This window comes from Corvus kubaryi, unplaced genomic scaffold (genome assembly GCF_017639235.1).
Source record: "Corvus kubaryi isolate FWS band 111438036 unplaced genomic scaffold, C.kubaryi_AGA036_p1.0 split1-37296, whole genome shotgun sequence".
NCBI classification, from domain to species: domain Eukaryota; kingdom Metazoa; phylum Chordata; class Aves; order Passeriformes; family Corvidae; genus Corvus; species Corvus kubaryi.
The window spans coordinates 16,439,306-16,462,188 of NW_024582075.1; the positions used below are offsets into that span (position 1 = coordinate 16,439,306).

The window sequence follows — 22,883 nt, forward strand, 5'->3', positions numbered from 1 at the left end:
CATGAACATTCAAAACTTCTATCAAAAGTTGTGGGAAGATGTAAAGCAATAGCACCTTTAAAAAAATATATTATTAAAACAGACCTGGAAATGCTTTAATAGAGCACCAGGTAACTCGTGCAGAGGAATTTTTAACCTTCCATACTGCAGCATCTTGTTATCTTTATGTGAATCGATCATGGTGGTGATCACCTCCAAATAAGCCTAAACATAACCACTAATATTCACAATAATGAAAATACTTTCTATATGCAATTTGAAAGTAAATTTTCAGTAGGAACGTAGAACAAAATGGCACCGCTTCTAAACTTGAAGTTAAAATTGCACTTTGCCTCATGAACAGGAATGGGGAACTATATTGGAACTACAATGGAATGTGAAATAGAATAAATTAAGTCCAGAATAGACCAACTCTATTAGCAAAAAATGGTTGTGGCAGGAAAAAAATCTTTGCCTTGACAAGAACTTATAACTTGCACTGTCAGACAGCTCCAGAGGAAATGAAATCTGGTGTCTCAAAATAGAGCATGTTTGTGTATAGAACAAAAATATAGGTATAGAACACTCCTAATTTGCATCATGTAAATACATGTAGCATACTCGCAAGCATATACATTCTGTACTGTTTGAGTAGTGTTAACACATTCTGCATTATTTCCATATCAAAAACATTTTACTTTAACACATATGAGTCCACTGAAGAAATAAAATTTACAAAACCTCATTCTTTTTGCTCCTTTAAAAAACACTTAATTAAAAGAGTTTGGTGGTATTACTCTCAACTCAGAGTATTAGCTTTGGTCTTTTCTCTTTCTTACTGAATATCAATCTTCTCTGCATAAATAACTCTCTATGCAAGTATTTTCGTACTCTAAATACTTCAGTTTAACATCCACTAATTTGTGGCATTAGAGTATAAACAGGCTACGACTTACATGTGAAAGTGCTTATCTCACCTGCAACCTTGACATGATCCAATAAATGTTGATCCAGATGCATTCTACTACTGTTTTCTTCTTCCCCAGAAGGCACTCCTGTGTTTACCACTCTCATTTTTTTTTCAGGTTGTTCACTGACCTTGAAGCCATCAGTAGCTGCTTCAGTCACTATGATTTCTGCATCAGCTACCATAGCAGATATTCTCTTGTCCTCTGGAGTTTTAAGCCTTTTAGATCGAGATCTGGTGTGCTGGAAGCTGTTATAGGAGATATTGCTGTCAGAGTAGAAAGTCTGTCCTGGATAAGATAAAACATCTACCAATATATGTCCCTTTCACCTGCTTAAAGTGGTAAAAAACTGACAATTTTTCATCTTTTTGTGTTGAGATAGTGCTACAATTTATTAAGTGATAGATTAACAATTGATTGGATTTAACCTTCTAATCTTTTATCACCATTCTATAGCAAATTTGTTAAACTCTAAAAGTAAAACAGTCTTTAAGTAACTATTTCTTAACTAGCACCCAAACAGGCTTTTTAATAAATCATTATTTTGAACCCAAAAAAGAACTACTTTTACAAGAGTAATGAAGACGAAACTCTTTCAGTAGCAGTAAAATCAGGGTATTTCCAAACCCTCATGCTAATTAAACACTAATCTGAATAACCACATAAAAGCTGATCTGTTTGGAAGTTTTCAAATGAGTTTTAACACAACCAACAAGCATCTGAAAAAGGTAAAAATTATGATCACAAAATATTTTGAAAGGCTACAATATCAAGCAATATATATAATTATTCTGTGTTAAAAAAAATAAAGTTGAAATTAAAGATTCAGCGTAAGTTTTTGCACCCTCAGAAGTATAAGGGAAAGCTTAAGGCAGGAGAAATGGCAAACCCATAAGACATAGGTTCATAATTTATGTGCTCAGAATAAATACAATAGGAAATTATTCCAGTTTCAAATTAACTATGTGACACAAGAGGAGATTTTAAAGTTATTATACAGCAGGTTTCAAAGCTCGTACTACATTAGAGATAAAAGCACTTCTATCACAGGTGAATTTTACAAAGTTTTAAGTGAGTTTTGCAAAGGTCTTGCATCTTAGATTCTACACATCTCCAGAAACACATTTTGCTACCCTCTAAATTTTATTCTGTGTCTACAAATGTACATCTTTCAACACACTCTTTATAAAATAGTAATTTCCAGAAAACTTGCCAAAGTATGAGACAACCATCAGTTCACATAGTAAATAACAGAAAGTATCATTACTATTTACATGCACTCATTAGATGTTATTTAGCAGCAACGTATTTCAGCCATCAATGTCAGAGTTAAGCTCTCCCTGTCACTATATTCATGAAGATTCCCATAGATGGTATTTTTATTTTCACTTTGCTGGAACTTGTATTATTCCCATAATCAAAATGATAATTTCAATTGACACATCACACTAGAAATGAAGCTGAATAAATATATTATCCTCTGCAATGTACACTGTTACCATGCCTGAACAAAAGCCAATTCAAGATTTAAACATCACTAGAATAGTGTTTATTAGCTTAGCAAAGTGCATAAATCAGCCCATGTGTTCCTGTAATAAAACTTGCAATGTGATTATTAGAAAATCTTTTGCTTTACTCAGAACCAGCTACCCATAAGGGTACTACAAAATGAATTACTGCTGGTACAAGTGGGAATTTGCATTTACACTGTACAACAGATACAGGGAAACCCACTACAGGGAAAAATGGCATTCACCTAGTTAAACAACAGAATTACTCTCTCTGTGAGTCCAGGTTAGTATTATACATGTACTTATAAACTGGCTGTTCAGCTGCTTCACTGGTTGTCTTCAAGAAGTGATTCTACCTCACAAACTACCCTTACCCAGAACAAACTCGGTGTTCTATTTTCAGTAACAATATTCCACTACAGTGCCAGTTGGTCTTTTACTTTACAAGTTGACTTTCCTATCCTTTCCTCAAAAAATACATTAACTTACAAAGAAAATGAGGAAGTTTAGTTTAAGACCAAGTTTTAAAAGCAACTACACCATAAAATTATTTGAAGAAGGAAAAAGATGTTAAAAAAATCAGTATTATCTCAAACTCAAAAAACTGCACTACACAAGTAAGTAGATACCAAAAGAACTGCCCACCTCTGGCTAGAAATTAAGTAGATCTTTTTTTAGATAATGAAGAAGAAAATCCATAAAGATCCTGTTAAGTAAGACAGGAAAGCACAACCGTACAAAAAATGTTTGTGCAATGCAAACAAAAACCATAATGCATCTCAAGAAAATAGCTACAGAACTGCTTTAATAGGTCAAAGCTTTTACAGTTTCAGTGACAAGCTGAGAAACTTTATCCTCTTAATTTTCTTAGTGGTGTGAGCACCACCAACTGAGACTTAGACCTTGTTATCATCTGCCACTGACCTGTGTAGACAAAGACAGGTTTTGGCTGCAGCACTGCAAGAGCACAACAAATAGGCAGTGGCATCTCCTTAAAGTTAAATAGGAAGTGAGCGGTAAGACTGTTACTAGAGACTTCAAACAGCTGGAGGGATTCTGTCACAGCTTTTTGATAAGATTTTCCTGTTTAACCTTTACCTCAGCTCTTAGGAGTCTTCTCCCTTGTTTTTTTGGTTGCAGTGATCACTAGAAACAATGGCAAGCATCCACACCTTGAAAATTTGACTGGAATAACTTTTACTAAAGAAAGATTTTAAATGCAACACTTGAATCCATTTTGTTGTTCTCCATAACCATTAACTTTAGCTACACACAACTTAGAAGTTAAATTAATTTTTCACAATCACTCTAAAAAAAAAGACTGCCTTGTGTCCAAGTCCATCTTAATACAGAAAACAGAAAAAACATTTTCGTCTAATAAAAGTGAATTAAAACAAAACATGTGACATGGCTTAAGCCCAGTTGGAAGTTAAAATTCATGCAGCCATTCCTCTCCCTCCAGCCCCTCCAGTGAAAGACAGAGACACAGAGAGAGAGAGAAGACAGAGATTATGGGTTGAGATAGCAATTTACTGAAAACAGCAATGAAATAAGAAAATTAACAGAAACAGCAACAATACTAATAACAACAGTTTATATAAGCAGGTGACTACACACAAAATGCTCATTGAGTCCAATCAACCCAACCCGGAGCCATGAGGCTTTCCAAAACAAAAGGACATTATGGCCCCCCAGGCCCTGGCACACATTACACTCCCTCCCTTCTCAGAAATGAGAATCCCTTACTTCTGTGCCCCGGCAGTGACCCGTGTGTGATAGAGAACAAAGTAGGCACACCCACGCAGCTCCAAGCCCCACCCCCTCACTGCTACTATGAGAAAATAAAATCTGTTGCAGCCAAAACTAAGACAACATTAGAGGAAGTGGCCAAAAGGAAACAAAAAGGCATTGCCATCCTATTAAAGACAATTAAATAGACAGTAAAGAAACATAAATACCTCTGGGGAACGTTCTGTATTTTCCTTCTTCTCTGCAGCCAGATCTTTACTTCAGGCGTTGACTCAGGAGTTGGTTTTGTATGATCAATGGTATATAAATCCTTGCCCTGTTTCCACAGCTGGTATCTGTCTGGTTGAAACTTCCTCACAAAGACATCCATGGATATTGACACCATGTCTCTCCTACAAGTGCACTGCAAGACAAGAAAGGAATTTGTAAGTGATAAGTACTGGAATATGCCACAGTTTGCAGTTTTAAAAGTCCAGAACAGAAATTTCCACATGTAAAATCCAATTCTACTTTAATCAATATTTTCCTCTTTCCATTGTCCTCAATTTTCAAGAGGAAAGGATTACTCAAGAGAAAACACTATCTGAACAAATGTGTCACAATAGGATTCCCAAAAGTACTTAAGGACACTCCATTGTTTCATTAACTCCTAAGGGTTAAAACCAAAAAGAAACTATAGCATTTCTTTCCACTCTATTAGCTGGTTTTGATAATTTTAAGCAAACTGCCATGCTGAATCCAGAGACTGCACACTCCAGAGACTGCAGACTCCTGAGACTGCACATCCAGAGACTGTTCAGAGGCAGTGACATCACAATTTTACTTATAAAAATAGCTCATATAGTATCCTGTTCACCCAAAGGTCTTTACAGGCATTTACAGTCCCAGCACCCAACTCTTCAAAACATAAATGCATACAAGTACCACATCAAGTTATAGTTTTGCCCATTTTTTTTCTACAAAGAGTAAAAAGGAAGCAAGAGAGGGGAGTATTATGTCTAAGGTCTGGAAGGGTGTGCTATATCCACGTAATCCGATCCACTGTACAGTGCAGACCCTAAAATCTCATGTAGTACTTTCCTCATCAACTTAAATCTAACCCCTGATTTTAATTCCCTAAAGAATTTTTGCATTGTTTTTCTTATGCATCTGAGTGGAATATTTTAGACGTATTTGAATAGAATCTTAATAGTCATGAAAATGCAAAGGAGCCTCCACTTGAAATACTGTAGATGCTGAGTCAATTTTTAGACTAAAGTCATTGTGCTCAATACTCAAAAATACTTAACAGTAGGAGACTATATTAAGTAAATCAATATGTCGACAGCAGATAAACTATCATAGTGGGTTAACCCTGGTTGACTGCCAGGTGTCCATAAACTTGTTCTCCCATTTCCCTTCCTCAGCAAGACAGGGGGAGAAAATAAGATGAAAAATGTCACGGGTTGAGATAAGGACAGGCAGATCACTGACGAATTACCATCTTTGACTTCTCTTGAGGAAATTCTATTAATTTAATGCCAATTAATAAGAGATTATGACTGAGAAATGTGAAAAAAACTAAAACCCTTCCCTCACACCCATTTTTTAAGGCTTTACTTCACTCCTGACTGCTGTCTGCAGGGATGTTTCTTTCACATATTCCTCACTCCTTTCTCCCACAGCTGCTGCAGAGTGATTTTTATTCATTCCAAATTCACTATCATATGAATGCCACCAGAGTCGCTGACAGGCTCAGCTTCATGCAGCAGTAGGTTCATTTTGGAGTCAGTTGCATTTGGCTCTGTCCAGTACGTGGACTCATGATCTGTTCTGACATTAGCAACTCCTGAAGCAACCCTACACTACTAAAACCTTGCCACAAAAACCTTAGCAAATTTTTTTCAAATTGAAAGCAAATTGATTGGCTAAAACATAGTCTTACATTAAAAAACTTCGGAAGAACTTTGCTATAGCTAAATAACTCCGCTAAAGCACAGAACTGAGACAGTACTTTGTTTCAGGTAAGAAGATTTCGAAAAACCTGGTAAATGCATGGCCTGGCTTCATGGTTTACTACAACTAGTTTTATTACATTTTTTTAAACAAGCTGAAACACACAAAGGACTGAATGCAACTTTCCTACTAGCTAGGTTTCTGTGAAGTGAATGCAAATTTCTTTATCTACTATTTCCATCTATCATTTCTAGTTCACCCTTCTTCCTCTTGAAATTCATAAGATACATAATGAAAAAGCATCTGAGATGTGTTAAAAATGCTTGCTTTCCTTTCAATATGTCAACATTGATATGCTGCACACTCACAACACTGCCATCTAATGGAGGATGGAATGGAAAGAAGGAAAAAAAATTCAACACAGAAATTGTAATTTTATGCAGCTGCCTTTAATTATAGTTTTTATCCAAAATACGTCTGAATGCTCCCTTTTCAAACAATATGCATATACACACTTATATATACACTCTGAAAAAAACTCAAACATATTTGAAATAGTATGTTTCATTCAGAGAATCCTTGACTGATCACAAAGAACAGTAAAAAAAAAGCAATGAAGACACTTCTGTATACTGGAAACATGCACAGAAGTCCACAGTAATATTCTTAAATTTTAAAATTGAAATTTGTAACATAAACACAAGCAACAGTGGATTTTTCTCTCCCTTCAATGCACAAAATGTTTTCACATTTAAGCCCTGTTGCAACAGACCAATAAGAAATTATAGTTAAAGACAAAATTTTGCTGTTAAACACCAAGACTGCCAGTGCCTTGAGAGAAAATAATTACTTAAGTAAGCATTGATGCATTAAGGAAGAAAATACATGAAATAAAATGTATTCTGTGATGGAATGATAATAAGATACTAAAAGACAAAATATATCACATCTAAATGGGACACAATTTCTGTCTTCAGTAATTTTTGATCAGTTTACACTTCATTTTAATAGAACTACTGCAAAAGAATTAACAAACCCAGGCAGGTATTAGAAATAGAGTAAAATTTTTTTTAAGTTTTAAAACTTCTAAAACACACTTTTGAGTAAAAAGTAATGGAGTAACATCATGCTCAAAACTATCACTGCCTGAAAAAACAGAAGACAGGCTTCTAGGCACTGAAGGGTAGAAATACTTGGAAGTATCATATCAGACAACATGAGCAGGTATGTTCTGAAAATAATTTCTACTCCTATTTCCTTGAATGATTCAAGAAAAAAAAAAAAAAACACCACAAACACAAAAACTGTTGCTCTGATAAATAATCTGGAGGATCTTTCATTCTTCTTGGTGGTGGTGGTGGGGTGGTGGTGATGGTTTTACTGGTTTTAATTCATTTCTCTTTTGACTGGCTTGTAGCTGGCAGTTATGTCGCTTACTGCTCCCAACTTGAAAAAGTGACGGAAACGTTCTGTCTAAAATAAAACTAAATGTCCTGCCGTTGAAGAAGGCTCTCAGGACAACACAAAACTGGCATGTTCCTGTCTACTAAAGTACTCATAGCGATTTTTTTTTTTTTTTTTAAAAACTTGTGATATTTTTTAAAGTAAATGCAAAATCAAAGCAGTTGGAGTACCATGTAAAAGGCAGCTGATGTTGCCATCAATAAACGTCACAGCCTTTGTACTGGAAACAATCATTTTCTATATGCAATAGAATTAGTTTGATACTTTTCAATCAAAGGCTAGGATGAGAAGCAGAATACTTAAGAAAATTCTTACTATTAAATTCTTATTATTAACATCATCAGTGATACCACTACTGTGATTATTATTTATCCTGCCATAAATATACAGCTTGAAGGTAAGCAGTTCAACTAAAATTTATTAATAAGGGCAAACCTTTACAGAATGAATTGGAACAAAAAAGTTTTAGCAGCTTTAACTAATTGGTATAAATATATGTGAGATATATTTGTGATATGAGAAAATCACCTAGGAGAAACAAACACAGCCAAAAGAATTTTTTCAAACACATGCTGTTTGTGAATGGAAAAGAGAATAAATATTTTATAGTTTAAAAAAAATAAATAATTTCTTTTTTTTTGCATTTTGGACTCTGATTCAGGAAAATAATAAGGAATATACAACAAACTTCTAGACTTATACGTATTAGACACAAACTTAAGCACATTCTAAAATACCTGAAGTACCTAAGAACAGTCATTATAAAACATTTTATTTCATTAGGAGCCAAGTGCACGACTTATGGGTCTTTCTAGCCTTTCATCATTAATATTTAATATTAACAATGAAAAGCTCTTTCATAACATGAATTACTGGATTTTTAAAACTAACATAAAAATACTCCATCTGTAGAGTATACCATATTTTGCTGCAACAGAAAGCAAATAGATGGTTTATTATTATTTGATTAGTAGTACCGGAGTAGTATTTCTTAGTGCTACAGTTTTAAGCATCGAAATGTATGTCCAGAGTCAAGTCTTTGTGATCTGCATTTTTATATTTTAGTTCAATGAAGTATACCTCTGGTACCTTGTAAGATAAGAACGGATGTCTTTGTTCACAAAAGCACCTTCTCCACCAAAACATAAGCTGTTATACTACTTAGTGTGTTAAAATATTTAACACACAAAGCTTAAAATGTCTAAGGATTTTGAACATTTTGCACTAAGTATTGGATTTTGTTAACTAAAATGGGATTTTCATTATATCTGGAGCCTATTTTAGTTTAAAGCCTTCCAGCGTTTTAATTTGAAGAATAGTAGTACTTCATTAGGCTATCTTTTTTTCCTTCACTTACATAATCACATAATCATTTCAGAAAGAAAGCATCACCTAATTCACATTGCAACTGCACAATGTAGGTAAACTACACACCTGTGGAACATCATGTGGAGGCTACCAGTCACAGGAAACCATGGAAAGTTCTCTTCTTTGTAAAGAGAGAAAGGATTTTTACAAAACAGTTACAAAAGCAACAAATTAGCAGGATGAGGCAAGCACAAGGCTGATAACTTTCTTTACATTCTGTAAGTCTCAATCCACAAAGCATGTCCTAAAATTATTTAATCAAGCTATTTTTCAGTGATACTCCTTCCTAACTGATTATAATGACTAAAGCTTTCTTTAGAGAACAGCGGCAATGGCGTGTGTATTGCAGACAAACATTTTAAATACTTTAGATTCTTCTTACCAGCTTCAACTACACACAATAGATTATTTCATGCACTATATCCCGCTCTTGCAATACTTTAAATGAACCATGTCCAAACAATGTAAAAAATGCATTTTGACAGAAAACATTTTAAAGATGCCGTGACTGGAACTGCTTCCTGTGGACTACCTGTAGAAGCGCTTGATAGGTACTGTTTACTAGGAGGACAGGATTTAATAAATCTTGGTAACAGTAACTGTCCTTTGCTACAGAATCAGGCTGTAATGTATTTTCACACCAACCTTCTTGCAACTTGTAAGCAGTGTTGCAGCTTTGATAGCAGTTAGCCATCTGTAAGAGCATTGAGAAAGCAAGCTTTCCTTTGGTAAATCAAGGACACTACACTCCCCTGACACATCCAGTCACACATAACAGAAACACAAATGCAAAACACCACTCTTTAAGGTCCTTTTTATATTACAGAAAAAAATTCCTACTAAATTCATTATTTGTATTCATATATGCATAAGCAAACAGTCGGAAATATTTTTTAAATGGTTCGATATTAAATACAAAATAGTGCCTTTTTTCCTTAATTCCTATTTCTAATTTATTTTACACTTACACATAATGCCACCTACACATTCCTACAAAAAAAGATTCAGTTTGTGTTATGTAGAATTTATTCTATCAGCATCAGCTGCCGTTGCAAAAATGTGGTCATTTTACCCCCATTCCTTCAAAAGCTGGACAACAGTAACAGTGTGACAAGACACAACTAAAGGAACCTCATATTTTCTTAAATATTCCACCTCACAACCCTTCTTCCTCTTTATCCTTCACTGGTATCTTTAACGGCACTACTCTTACTACTTGAAAGATTAAGCCACTAGCTATCCAAGTTTTTTTCTTCAGTCCGATTTCAGTCTGTATTTCTAGCCTGACTCCTTCTCCTCCTTCGCTCACATTCACTTCTCTGTCCACCCCTGATGCCTGTACAAAAGAAAGAGCCTTTACCTCTCTGCTTTGTGTCCTTCTCTTAGCTCTCTGTTCTTTCCTTTCTTAGTACCTTTGGACTTCACTTTCTCAGATCCATAAAATGACAGCTTCTCTTCCATGTCTTGAACTGCCTACCAATTCTTGTATTTTAAAATGGAATGATTCTGAACATGTGAAATTAGAATTTATTTTGAAGAAATTAATCTCTAGCTGCAGCAGACCAGAATTAACCAATTCTTTAATAGCTCCTAAAAGTAAGAAAACAGTCTGTGCAATTACATCTGTGTATATATATTTAAACGTATATATATAATTATAAACAATAATTTGTAGTTGTGCAATACCTAAAACTGACACATCACCATGTCACTTATCTTGCTCATACAAACATTACATTCATCATCATGGACTTACTAACAGAAAGTTTACTATCATCAAACATAAAAAAGAAATTCACAAATGACCCAAGTACAGTAATTCTGATAAACTGCATTATTCTTAGCTCACTAATTACAGCCGAGAGAGATGTAACATATTGTAGGGTAAGAAGACAATGTAACAGAATACCTATTCCTTCTCTACTCTCAAGAAATCAAAAGAAAATCAATAGGATATCAATTTTAAAATTGTAATCTAAACATACCACCTGGGGAAAACCTCAAATTAGAACTTGACATATTGCAGATTAAAGGGGAAGACACACACCTCGTATAAGTAAATGGGCTGAGAAATAGGACTTTTTTTTTTTTTTTTTTGGATAGCTATTTATCAGTTAAAATAAACTGTTGCTCCACTGGATTATTTAAGGCCATTTTCTGGCACAATCAGTCTGTGTACCCTAATATCTCCAGTTAGTGTGACATAGCAACTCAAATTATTGTCGGGACTTTCAGAAGTCATTTTTAAATTCAGGTTTGGGTTTAACAATAATTGAAGATTAATGGCAATATAACCAGATGAGTATATGGAATTTTTTTCCCACGCAACGCAAATTTTTAGAGAGCTCCAAGTCTAGTTGCCACTATTAAAAACTATGGTTGCATTTACATATGGTAATGTTGACAGACCGATCACGCTGAAAACTGAAACACTATTATTGTATAAACCTTAGAACTGTTGGGCATTCCTTACTGTTGTCTTAAACACATGACAGAAAATGGAGTAGTGACTTGTCCCTATATTAATAAAACTATAAATTATTTTTCAAGTTCAGAAAATATTTTTCTCTAAGTATTTGGAAAGTGTTCTAAAATTTCATTTCACATTTTTCTCAGGTTTCGCCTTTTAGCACCTAGTTCATTGTATTAACGGATGCTAAAGCCAGCAAATTAATATTATCAATGGTAAATCACAATACATACTTCTGTCTGAGGGAAGGAAAAGAATGAAATTAAATTCCCAGCTAAGTCTCATGTGAATCATGTAAAACTCCATCACATCCATTAAGTTTCTCTAAGGCATATGATATATTCTTGCAAAAGCTTGGCTAATTTTTTTCAGGACTCAGATGCCCAAAATTCATCACTCATGTGTATCTTGTAGCTTCTGTAAATCCTGAGTCAAACAGCAGGATGAATTAACCAGTTTTCTTTATACATCAATAATCTCACTGCTTGAACTGGTAAGCATTATTCATAACTGAAAATTCACAGATGATAAGACTACAAAAATTAAGACCAAACAGATTTATTCTAGATTTTCAATCTACTGAAATTTTTTTTTGACCAAAATGACTCTTCCGTCAAGTGTAAGGCACCTCATTTGTACTTTTGCTCAGCAAAGTAGAAAAATATTTAGAAAACCTATATACCTTCCAATAAATAATGAAAAAAGGTGTAGTTTTAAACAACTTCCTTCCAAGAATTTCAGAATGCTTCGCAAATATTTGTGTTTCTTTGTCATAACACAGAAGAAACCAGACTAAAGAAAGGCTTATTTACGGTCACAAGGCAAGCCACCGTCAGCACTGACATTGGAATATATTCGACCTTCAGCTTCCTGCTCCAGATGTAAATCCTGATCTCTAGACTGAAGAGAGGAAAAAGCAATCATTTTTTCTGTTCTTAAAGTATTTTTTTTCAAGACTCTCTCACCATTCAAATTCTATTAAAGAGTAAGAAAAACAAGAGCAGAAAAACATTAGTAAAAAAAATTATGGGGTCCTACAGTGTATTTTAAAAGGTAATAAAACATCAAAAATTTTTAATAATTTGCAGCTATTTATGTAGCTTACCCCTTAACCAAAGATGGAAAGGAAAGAAACTAGCTATGTCATGTTCTACATAACATTACATTCTATTTATATCTAAACTAAGTAAGCAAAAAAGTACTGCGATATCAAAAAAAACCCTAAACAACAAAATTTAAACAAAACAAAAACAACAACAAACCACAACAAAAACACACACACACACAAAATAAAAAAAAAAAAACCAGAAAAACAAACCAAACCACGCTCAAAAATCCCATAACTCTAGCCCTCAACAAAAAAGAGGCAAACCTGCCAGGAACAATGCAAAGAAAAAGAGTTTCTGTCAGTGTTAAGTACACCATGTGGCTGAGAACAGTGCTGTGTTGAGGCTGTTTTGAGACATTGGGAAGAGAGACTTTGTAACACAGGTTGTCCAGGTTTGAGAAGGTAGTAGAGGAAGAGAAAGTAGCACAAAATATCAGTAAGACAGAAACTGCAGAATCCTGTACAACTTTTTCCTCCAATAAATAAAAACTGCTTGTAAACCCCATTTTTCCAGTGAAGACACGGACACGGTCTTGCTATAAGCCATCTTGTAGGCCTATGAACTAAACTCCTCAAATGTTCCTATCAGGGTAGTGAAGTGGCAAGCTGAGCACAAAAACAGTAACAACATTTAAGAATGAAATCTACTCACAACAAAACATAATGGCTACTATCTCGGAACACTAGGTTCAACTATTAAAGCTGCTCAAATATACAAACTGCGAAAATAGGAATCAAAGAAGTGAAACCACAGCATTATGTATTTCACCTACCACACAGAGAAAAGAGTAACTAAACCAAACAAAAATTCATTGAATGAAGTATGCATTCAAAACAGAGTGAAACTACCCCTAGACATTTTTGGAAGAAATAGAGTACGTTTCTGTTGACTAAAGCTCTCGAACAAAAAACCAGACACACTGATGGGAAGCGAAGTCCCTTTTAGCAAGCCCTGGGTTATCAACAAATACATCATTGTCACTGAAGATCCTAGAGAAACATCTGCCACCAGTCATGGAAAATTGAACTCATTCCTAAAAAATATGAGTTTCCAACCAACAAATATGATAGACAAACAGAAAAGCTCAATGTAAATAGAGACTGCATTCAATTTAAACTCTAATGAAAAAAAATGACAGACCATTCAAAGCAACAGAATTTCTTTTCACTCAAGCAAAGAAAGAAACAAAGGAAAAATTATATTAACAATGCAGGCTTTTCCCTTCCCTCCTTTTTATCAAATAGGTTTTTTTTAAATCACTCACCCTGAGTTCCTCTCATAAAGCTTTCATGAAAATGTATTTAAATCATCCTTATTATTAACTGTCACCAAGCTACTGTAGTGCTGCATGCTACCTGGAGTCCTACAATCTTTAACATTAGATCTTTATTGCAAAAGATGTGCTTTAATTTTAAATGAGCTAAGACAAATTTGCTGCCTCAATGTAAAGTTCTGCAGGACACAGGAAACAACCTTTATCACCAGTTAGTTAGTAGGTTAAAAATGCCTTGTCTCAAACAGGATTTACATTTAGATGGACAAATTGTGGTACTTCTTAACACAAAATGCACAACTTTCTTAGTGAAGAGAGTCTCACTCATCAAAAGATTGCATTTTCAATATGTATATATTTTTATATATATACTTATCTATATAACATATACTAGAGAACAATTGCTTTGTTTCACCCTGCAGAGAATATGACTGAATTCCAAACTCCTTCACCATTCTGCCTTTGAGAAGAATGAAAATTAAGTTCTACATTCCTGTTCTTCTTTCCTCTGGTCTCCCTTGAAGGAAAAGATAGTATTTCCCCCTTCATTGTACCTTTTAACCTAGACATTCTTACTATTGCCTCATCACTTTTGTTTTCCAAAACTAATTTTCTTTTAACGATTTTATTTAAATGGCTGGAGAAAGGGGCCAACAGGAACCTCATGCAGTAACAAAGGAGACTCCAAACACTGCACCTGGGGAGGAATAACCCCATGAACCAACACTGGCTTGGCCAGAAAGGCCCAGGAAGAACACGGGCCAGCAGTGACTGCCCCAGTGCCCCGCCAGGGTCACTGGGAGTGCTACCAGGCGGACAGGGAGGGATCCCGCCCTCTCCCCTGCCTGGTGAGGCCACACCTGGAGTGCTGTGCCCAGCTCTGGGCTCTCCAGCCCAGGAGACATGAGGAGCTACTGGCGAGAGCCCAGGGAAGGGCCACAAACACGGTGAAGGAACTGGAGTGTCTGTCCTATAAGGGAAAGCTGAGAGAGCTCGGACAGTTCTCCCTGGAGAAGGCACAGCAGCACCAGACACACCACAGGACAAACTGGGGGGTTTAAGGCCACCAAAAGACGTCTGACAGCTGTGGAGCGGGGGCTTTCCCCCTCTGGGATGTTTGTCGCGCTCACCAGGCCGGGTGCCACAGGCTCCTGAACCTGCACACTTGGCCCAGTGTGAGGGCTTCAGCAGGACCCTGGCCCTGCACTGGCAGTGCCCCACGGCACCACTGAGGGCTCCCAGGCACTTCCTCCTTCCCCGACCGCCTCCTGCAGGTACCCTGTGCCAGCTGAGTCCCACTGCCCGGGCGGGAGCAGTGTGGAAGGGGGGTTTCTCCTGCAATGGGGGGCAGCGTGCCTGGGGGGAGCCGAGGGGGGGAGGCACCTGTTGGAGGCAGCTGAGGGGCCGGTCGGCCACTTTCCAGTCACCTGCACGGAGACCTTCGGGAGGCCCCTGTCTGCCCTCCCTGCCCCACAGGGAGACCTTCGGGAGGCCCCTGTCTGCCCTCCCTGCCCCACAAGGAGACCTTCGGGAGGCCCCCGTCTCCCCTCCCTGCCCCACAAGGAGACCTTCGGGAGGCCCCCGTCTCCCCTCCCTGCCCCACAGGGAGACCTTCGGGAGGCCCCTGTCTCCCCTCCCTGCCCCACAGGGAGACCTTCGGGAGGCCCCCGTCTCCCCTCCCTGCCCCACAGGGAGACCTTCGGGAGGCCCCTGTCTCCTCTCCCCTCTCTGCCCTGCATTGAGACCCTTCGGGAGGCCCCTGTCTCCCCTCCGTGCCCTGGGGCCCCCTCTGCTGCCCGGTTCCTGGCGCCAGAGAAGCTCCGGCACTCCGCCCGTCTCTCGGCAGCACATGGCGCCCGGTGCCGAGGAGGCTCTGCAGGACAGCGGCTCCGCCGCGGCGGCCGGGCTGTGCCCCATCTGCCTGGACGACGTGGACGACGCGGCCCACGTGGACAGCTGCCTGCACACCTTCTGCTTCGGCTGCATCCGGCAGTGGGCTGCCGTGCGCGCCGCCTGCCCGCTCTGCCGCCAGCGCTTCGGCCGCGTCCTGCACGCGGTCCGGGCGGACGACGACTACCAGGAGTACGTGCTCGGCCCGGCCGGCTGCCGGCAGAGCGCCGCGGCCGCGCCCAGGGTGCGCGGCACATCCCCGCACTGGCGCTACCAGCTGCGCCCCCGGCCCCGCAGCGATCCCGCTGCCGGGAGAAGGGGGCCGCCGGCGGAGGGCCGAGGGAGAGATCCGAGGACCTCTGACACCTCTGCCTGATCGGCTGCGCTCGACCGGCCCTGCCGGGGGACCTGCCATCCGCTGGGAGCGCGGCCTGCGGCCTTCACGCACTTGGAATGAATATCCAGCAGCTTTCCAGAGTGCGCGTCTCTCAAAACCACTTGGTATATTGCATGTGAACACACTAATTAGGGGGAGGTGTTACTTTATCTCTGCCTCTCTTTTTCAATACTATTATTATTAGTCATAATAGTATTGTTGTTTTTTAAATTATTAAAGTGTTCTTAAACCCAAGGTTTAATCTTGTCTTTCCAATTTTGATGCTACAAAATTTTGATGCTACAGGGGGCGGCAAGTGGCTGCACGGAACTTAGTTGCTGGCTGGGGTTCTCCACTTCGTTGTGCTGGTGCTGGAAAATCATTGGCTTTGTGGACACTGAACAAAGATCCAGAAGCTTTTCAGAGCATGATTATCTCAAAATCAAAGAAAGCCACTGCAGGCAATGCTTTCCAGCATTGTCTCATCAATGCAGGAAAACAAAAGGGCAGAATGTCTGGAATGTGCTGTGAACTTTATATAAATGCTGCGACAGAGCCCCTTTCACTCTTACTCCCCAAGCCTTCCCTCTCCAAGCACCAGAGCATGGCTGTCCAAGCCCTGTGGCCATCAGCCAGGATGCCTGACCTGAAGCAAAGCCAGGTCCACAGATACAGGCCATGCTGACAACCCTCTCCCTCCTGGTGCCTCCACACCCAAATGAATTCGGTCATCCCCTTGTCAGAGCCCTCTGAGCCTTCCTCTGACACGTCTGTACAGCAGCAGCCCAACTCCTCCAGCCCCAAACCCCACGGCCATGGCTGGAAGGCAGGAGAGGGCTGGATTCAGGCTTCACAAAAGATACTGCTGGGGACCATCTGCTGACCTGCACACCTCAGCTTGGCGTTTTTTGGAGAGCAAAGCTCTAAACTCCAAGCATCCCGGGGCTTCGGGAGCCACCCAGGAAGCAAACTGCCATGCAAGCCAAGCATATCTCTGCCGTGGGCCAAAACATGGGCTTCTCACCCCTCTCCACCTCCCAGTCTTACTGGGCCCATCCCAGTCCCCCACTTTGAATCCTTTCCCCAGATACACCAGCACCAGGCTTGAACATTTCCACAAGCTCTGCAACAGTCCCCTCTTGCAGTGTTGGGGCAGCCCCACAGACTCTTGTCCCACATCCCACATGGGTCCCAGCCCTGCTGGCAGAGAGTCCCCACAGCCAGTGAGGCCCCGGAGCTGCATTCCTGTGGGAGCCATCTCAGCTTGGCAGGGAAGGGCCTGGGGACATCAACCTGCGAATGGCACTGGTGGTGTGTCCTGCGGCCAAAAGGCCAAGAGCCTCCTGGGGGGCACTGGGTGTGCTGCCAGCAAGACAGCCCTCTCCCCTGCCTGGTGAGGCCACACCTGGAGTGCTGTGCCCAACTCTGGGCTCTCCAGCCCAGGAGACATGAGGAGCTACTGGAGAGAGCCCAGGGAAGGGCCACAAACACGTTGAAGGAACTGGAGTCTGTCCCCTTCGAGAAAAAGCTGACAGAGCTGGGATGGTTCAGCCTGGAGAAGGTGCATGAGGATCTCATAACTGTTTGTAAACACCAGATGCAGGGAGTAAAGAAGAGGGAGCTTGACTCCTCTTGATGGAGCCTAGTGACAGAACAGGACACAATGGACACACAGTGAAATGCACTGCATTTCATTAAATTCCATTTAAGCATGAAATTAAACTTTTTCACTGTGGTAGTGGGCTTAGACTGGGCAATTGTCCATATATTTCATCACCATCACTGGCCTTCAGTACCCTGAAGAAAATGGAAGCAGAAGGTAATTTTTTCTCTGCCACCTCCTAGGTGTACTCAGTTGTGCAGAATTAACCTGTCAAAATAAGGCAAGACCAACTAGTGGACCCTGTACACTTCTAACAACAGCTATGATGAAGTTATCACTGATTACCTCCTATAAAATATGGATGAAAAATGCAGTTCTTGGATGGCAAGCTAAATGTATAAATGAAAGTCTTGACACAAGATGATGACCAGCATTCCTCTTAATTCAGATAATTTACCATGCCCCAGGACTGGGAAAATAAACATTACTTCACTGTGTTTTACTGCACTTAAATTTTTCAGAGAACAGTAAAAACAAAACACACTAACTCTGCAGCAATATCAGAAAAGTCTATTTAACTTGTTTATATATTCATCAGCTTATAAAAGAGAATGAGAGGCAAACTAAGTATCAGCAAGTGTTACAATAGGTAAGAATGCATACGAAACTGATCTGAGGAGCTCAGTGTGGGGCATGCAGGCTCATCATTGTGTAAGAAACTGAAAACCATTTACTAGGGTACCAGAACTCCTTGCCATGTTTTTTGGTTTAATTTATTTTATTAAACCAGTCTATAACAGGAATTGTCTCAATCCATTACTCTTTGTCTTACTAGTGAAGCTAGTATCTTCAAATACCAGTATAACTTGGAATAAAAGCAATTAGTTGTCATTACCCTATTCAGAGGTAGGCTAGATGGTGAAATTACTGATTCAAGAAGTATCTTGTAGCATCAAACACTGCACTGACAATAAAAAATATGCACATTTGGGAGGAAAAAAAAAGCAAAAAACAAACTTTTTCTGATTTTTTTTCTGAGATTCACGTTGTTCTGCATTAGATAGGACCAATACAGAACAAGAAAAAAGTACGGAACAGGAAATACAGGAAAATGAAAGATGTTCAGTATTGCAGAGCATTATTACCCTATAGAGTGTGACACAAAGAGAATTTCAGAACCAAAACCTCTGTTAATCTATGTAAAAGAAGAGATGGCCACATACATCCATGGTCTTTCTCCCACACTCCTACATCCAAGCAGATCCTCAAGCCATCCTCCAAAGCTGGGAAGCTAGTATGACCAGAGATATGTGTGGTTGCAAAGCATACAAGTATCACCACTTCCTTGATGATGGTGACTGCACCATTAACATGTTTATACCAACTTCTATACACTGACACCACCACAACTCCTTGGCATAAGGAGGTTGGGAACATACGTGTTCAGACAGTTTTGTCTTCATCAGTAAACAGTTATGGATCACTCTTAACATGCCAAGTGTTCTTACACTAAAACCTCTTTCACTATGTTTTAGTATTTTTAACTCTGCATACAATTAAACTAGCTGGCAAACTTTTTAAAACACCTTCCTCTTATGGGTAGGGCAAAAGGCTGTATAAATGGAGACAGAAGGGTTACAGACTTCTCTAGAAAGAGTTAAAATGCAGTGAGGATTTGCCAGAAATGCTGATCTTATGCAGCATACAGATTCAAAAGGCATCACACTTACAACAAAATTACGACAACTTTGCTCTTACTGAACAGTATGCTTACTTTTAGCTCTTTTCCTTTTTTATTAACCAGAGCACAACAAAAAATATGTGTCATTTTATCATTATTCCTTTTGGGTGGTTGTAAAAGATAAAAGGATCGTTTGAGATCTACATGCCTTCTTTCAACAATTACTTTCTTAAGTAATCAGAATTGCCATCAGCCAATTGTTCCTTATGTTTTGACACAAGATCAGGATTCTGCTTGTGAGAGCAACAATATGATGTGCTGCTTATTCAATTTTCCTGCCAAACTAATAGGAGATCTTTTCCCACAACACTGCAAGAAAATAAAGAATTTCTCTAGTCATAAGGTCTAATGAAAGTAATGAAGCTTCTGTAGGAAAAACCAAAAATTTGGCTAGCTTCGTGTGAGTTAGGCCCCAAAACGGATAAATAGTTCATTAAGAGTAACTGACTTTTTAAAGACATTCAGATGATCAGATTTACCTCTTCATAAGCAGTTTATCTAGGATATTAAATATCAGTATTTTTAACAAAGGATTTTGAAAGAGTGTACAACCCTAAATACTGCATTTCCAAAGCTGCCAGATCCTTAAGAATATTTTAATCAGATAGACACAACACATTATACATGGGTTTCACATTAGTGTGATTCTTACTTGAAAACTACAAAATGTATTCTTTTACTGATTTTTAGTCCATTTAAAAAATACTTTTATCCTACCTGAAATAAATAAAAGTGGTATTGAAATTTAAAGTCTTTAACTTCAAAAAATATCTTATTTGCATTTCATGCAAAATAATATTATATTACATACCTTTCCCTCTGAGAAACCTCTACAGGAGGGTTGATTTGGCAGGGACAGAATTGGTAAGAGTGAACAAACGGTCCTGTATGATATCCCAGTTGCCTTTTAATCTGTGATAAGTCTACTAACCACAGAGAACATGCCAAAACAGTGAAAGAGATTTCTGCATCAACTCTGTATTAACTTCCACCTGTTCAATACATTTCTATGAAATGTTCTATGCCCACTTGCAGCTAGCCTGAAGTCTATCATTAAACAAGCCATATCAGATTTGGAGGCTGGCAGGCAGTGAAGACCGATCTTAGATAATTCAATCTCATTCTAGCCAATTGTAGTTCTGGTTTAAACAAACACCACATCTGTATGTTCTATGCAGTGACACTCTCCCCTTCCCCCCCCCACCAAAAAAAAAGGCTGTAAATAAAGAAGTGCAAAAGGAAATCACTATATGCAGTTCTTTTATTTATGCCTTGAAAAATGCCTTTCTATTGTGATCTATTAACTGTCAAGAAGATAACTAACAAATATGTTCTACATTCATAAATAGTTCTCGGGGGGGGAGGGGGAAGGAAAGAAAAACAAACAAAAAATGTCAAGCAGTACCTTTCCATTAAGAAATGCAAAGCCATTTTTCCTGGCTGTTTGACACAGTAAATTGAAGAAGGAAAATAAGAATTAAAAGAAGAGTAAAAAGGATCAATAAGAAATAGTATTGACTATTGACTAATTCTACATTAAATACAATTTATATAGATTCAGTACAGCAAAACTAAAATACTGACATCAAATCTGCTCTTAAAGACTTTCACTAAAAAAGTTTTCTATGCAACCACATAATTAAACCATTGCTATCAGAGAACTACCTTAACTCAAAGCAGAAAAATCAGAATTTGTTACACATTTCCATCATTTCACTAGATCTTTTCCTTGCTTGCTGCATGTCTAAAAAGCCAACAACAATTCAATTAAAGAAAACAACAGTTTAGATTCTGTAATAGTTTCAATTAAGAACTGCAACTTGAGAAACAGAATTGAGTTCAATTTCCATGCAATGTCCAAATTTCCAGGTATTTCCACTCCACTTTGAAAAGTTGATGAAGGAAGGGAAATCCCCAACTGCAAAGCCTAAAATAGAAGATCTGCCATCTTGATGGTCAATTGTGCGCGTTCAAAAATAAAGTGATGCTCCCTTGCAGACTTTCATAAATTTAGGTAATACATATATAATATGTTCTGATTTGCAGAAGCTTTCTCTCCTCAGATCTGGCATTCTAACATGAATACACTTCATATTGCCCTCATTGAATCATCGCTGTCATTTCATTCAGGCAAAAGCCGTAATTATGTCCTTGTGTTTTTCTGACAAAAGTGAAGTCTGATGTTAAGTCACATCAGCAAGGCCAACAGGAGAAGAAATGAAACTCCAGAAAGCATAGAACTGCATATGTAAAAATCTTCAACAAAGGATGGAAATGACCACAGAATTTTTATTTTTCTCCCAGTTTTATTCCTGTTAAACATATGTAAATGTTGTAAGTCCAAATCCTAGAAAACACTATTTAGAAGTTTTGTGTTCAGCAGGGTCTCTGAATACTTAATAGGGTTATTTTTTATTTATATTGCATGTGATAAGACCAAATTAGATCATTAAATTTTAACATTCCATGGAGGAATGATAATGGTTTTCTGGTGATGTCAGAATAGTTAGTATACAACTTCTGCGTTTACTTTTCCAGTGTGATCAGCATCTTATTTTATTGCACAGATGTCACTCTACCGAATTATTATCAGATTGTTCCATCTTTAAGTAGATAATTCTATGCCATATGTTTTGTAGAAATTAAGATTCTTGCACTGGTACGTACCATATTGCTCTCTCCTACTAAATACAGTTAGAGAATTAACGCTTAATAGACACACGCAGTGAACACTAAACCTGCCACTGGGAAGGACGTGACACAAGAAGGGGAACATTACTTGATGTTCTTTTCAACTGTAACCAACCTATTGGAAAAGAACTAGCAACTTAAACTCAAGACTTGTACATCATGAAATTGCATCAGGAAAGATAGAAGGACTCAGAATTAATGCATTTTAATTCATCGATAAGTTTCCTCTATCTTCTGAGAAAATACAAAGATTTTTCGGCTTCTGTTGACCAAGGGTGGAAACTGAGGATGCACCATGACTTGCAGAATCAGAAGTTTTGTGAACATAGGTATCTTAAGGGAAAGTAAAACTGGGCTCAAGAGAGTCACAAACAGAAGAAAAATTAAGTTAAACAAAAAACAATTATTGCTGCCTGGGTCAGGAACACTGTATTCATCCAAATTAATCAAAAGCATGTGTGAAGTATTTGTACTGCAGGCCAAAAATGTAGTAAGATGACCTTTCTAAAACTGGATGCTCATCTTCCTGAAATCATTTTTCTCTGAAACATTTACTCAGCAAATAATATACCTGCTACCCTTTATGCTAAAAAGACAAAATGACCCTTTCCAATTTCTTCACTACTGCAGACAAATATAGAAGGCATTGGGATGGATTTATTATATGCTGTCTTCTTCAAGGACAACATTCCTATGGAAGATGTCAACTGCAGTAAACAGAGAAGCTAAAAAACCCTTCTAAAAGTTCACATTCTT

General features: G+C 38.4%; 1 protein-coding gene across 9 annotated transcripts in view; it reads right to left on the minus strand.

Annotated features, from left to right (window-relative positions):
- KDM4C (lysine demethylase 4C) overlaps positions 1 to 22,883 on the minus strand; it is a 290,549-nt gene that overhangs the window by 158,031 nt on the left and 109,635 nt on the right. For 8 of the 9 annotated variants that reach the window (XR_006013641.1, XM_042013234.1, XM_042013232.1 and 5 more), the window contains exons 9-10: positions 4,417 to 4,610; positions 957 to 1,195 (exon numbers count right to left, since the gene is read on the minus strand). Coding sequence is in view for 8 of the 9 variants with exons in the window: in XM_042013234.1 (XP_041869168.1) it covers positions 957 to 1,195; positions 4,417 to 4,610 (433 nt within the window). In the remaining variant the exon portion in view is untranslated. Of the gene's footprint in view, positions 1 to 956; positions 1,196 to 4,416; positions 4,611 to 12,178; positions 12,345 to 22,883 lie in introns of those variants that run through there. The other variant, XM_042013241.1, reaches the window with a different exon arrangement.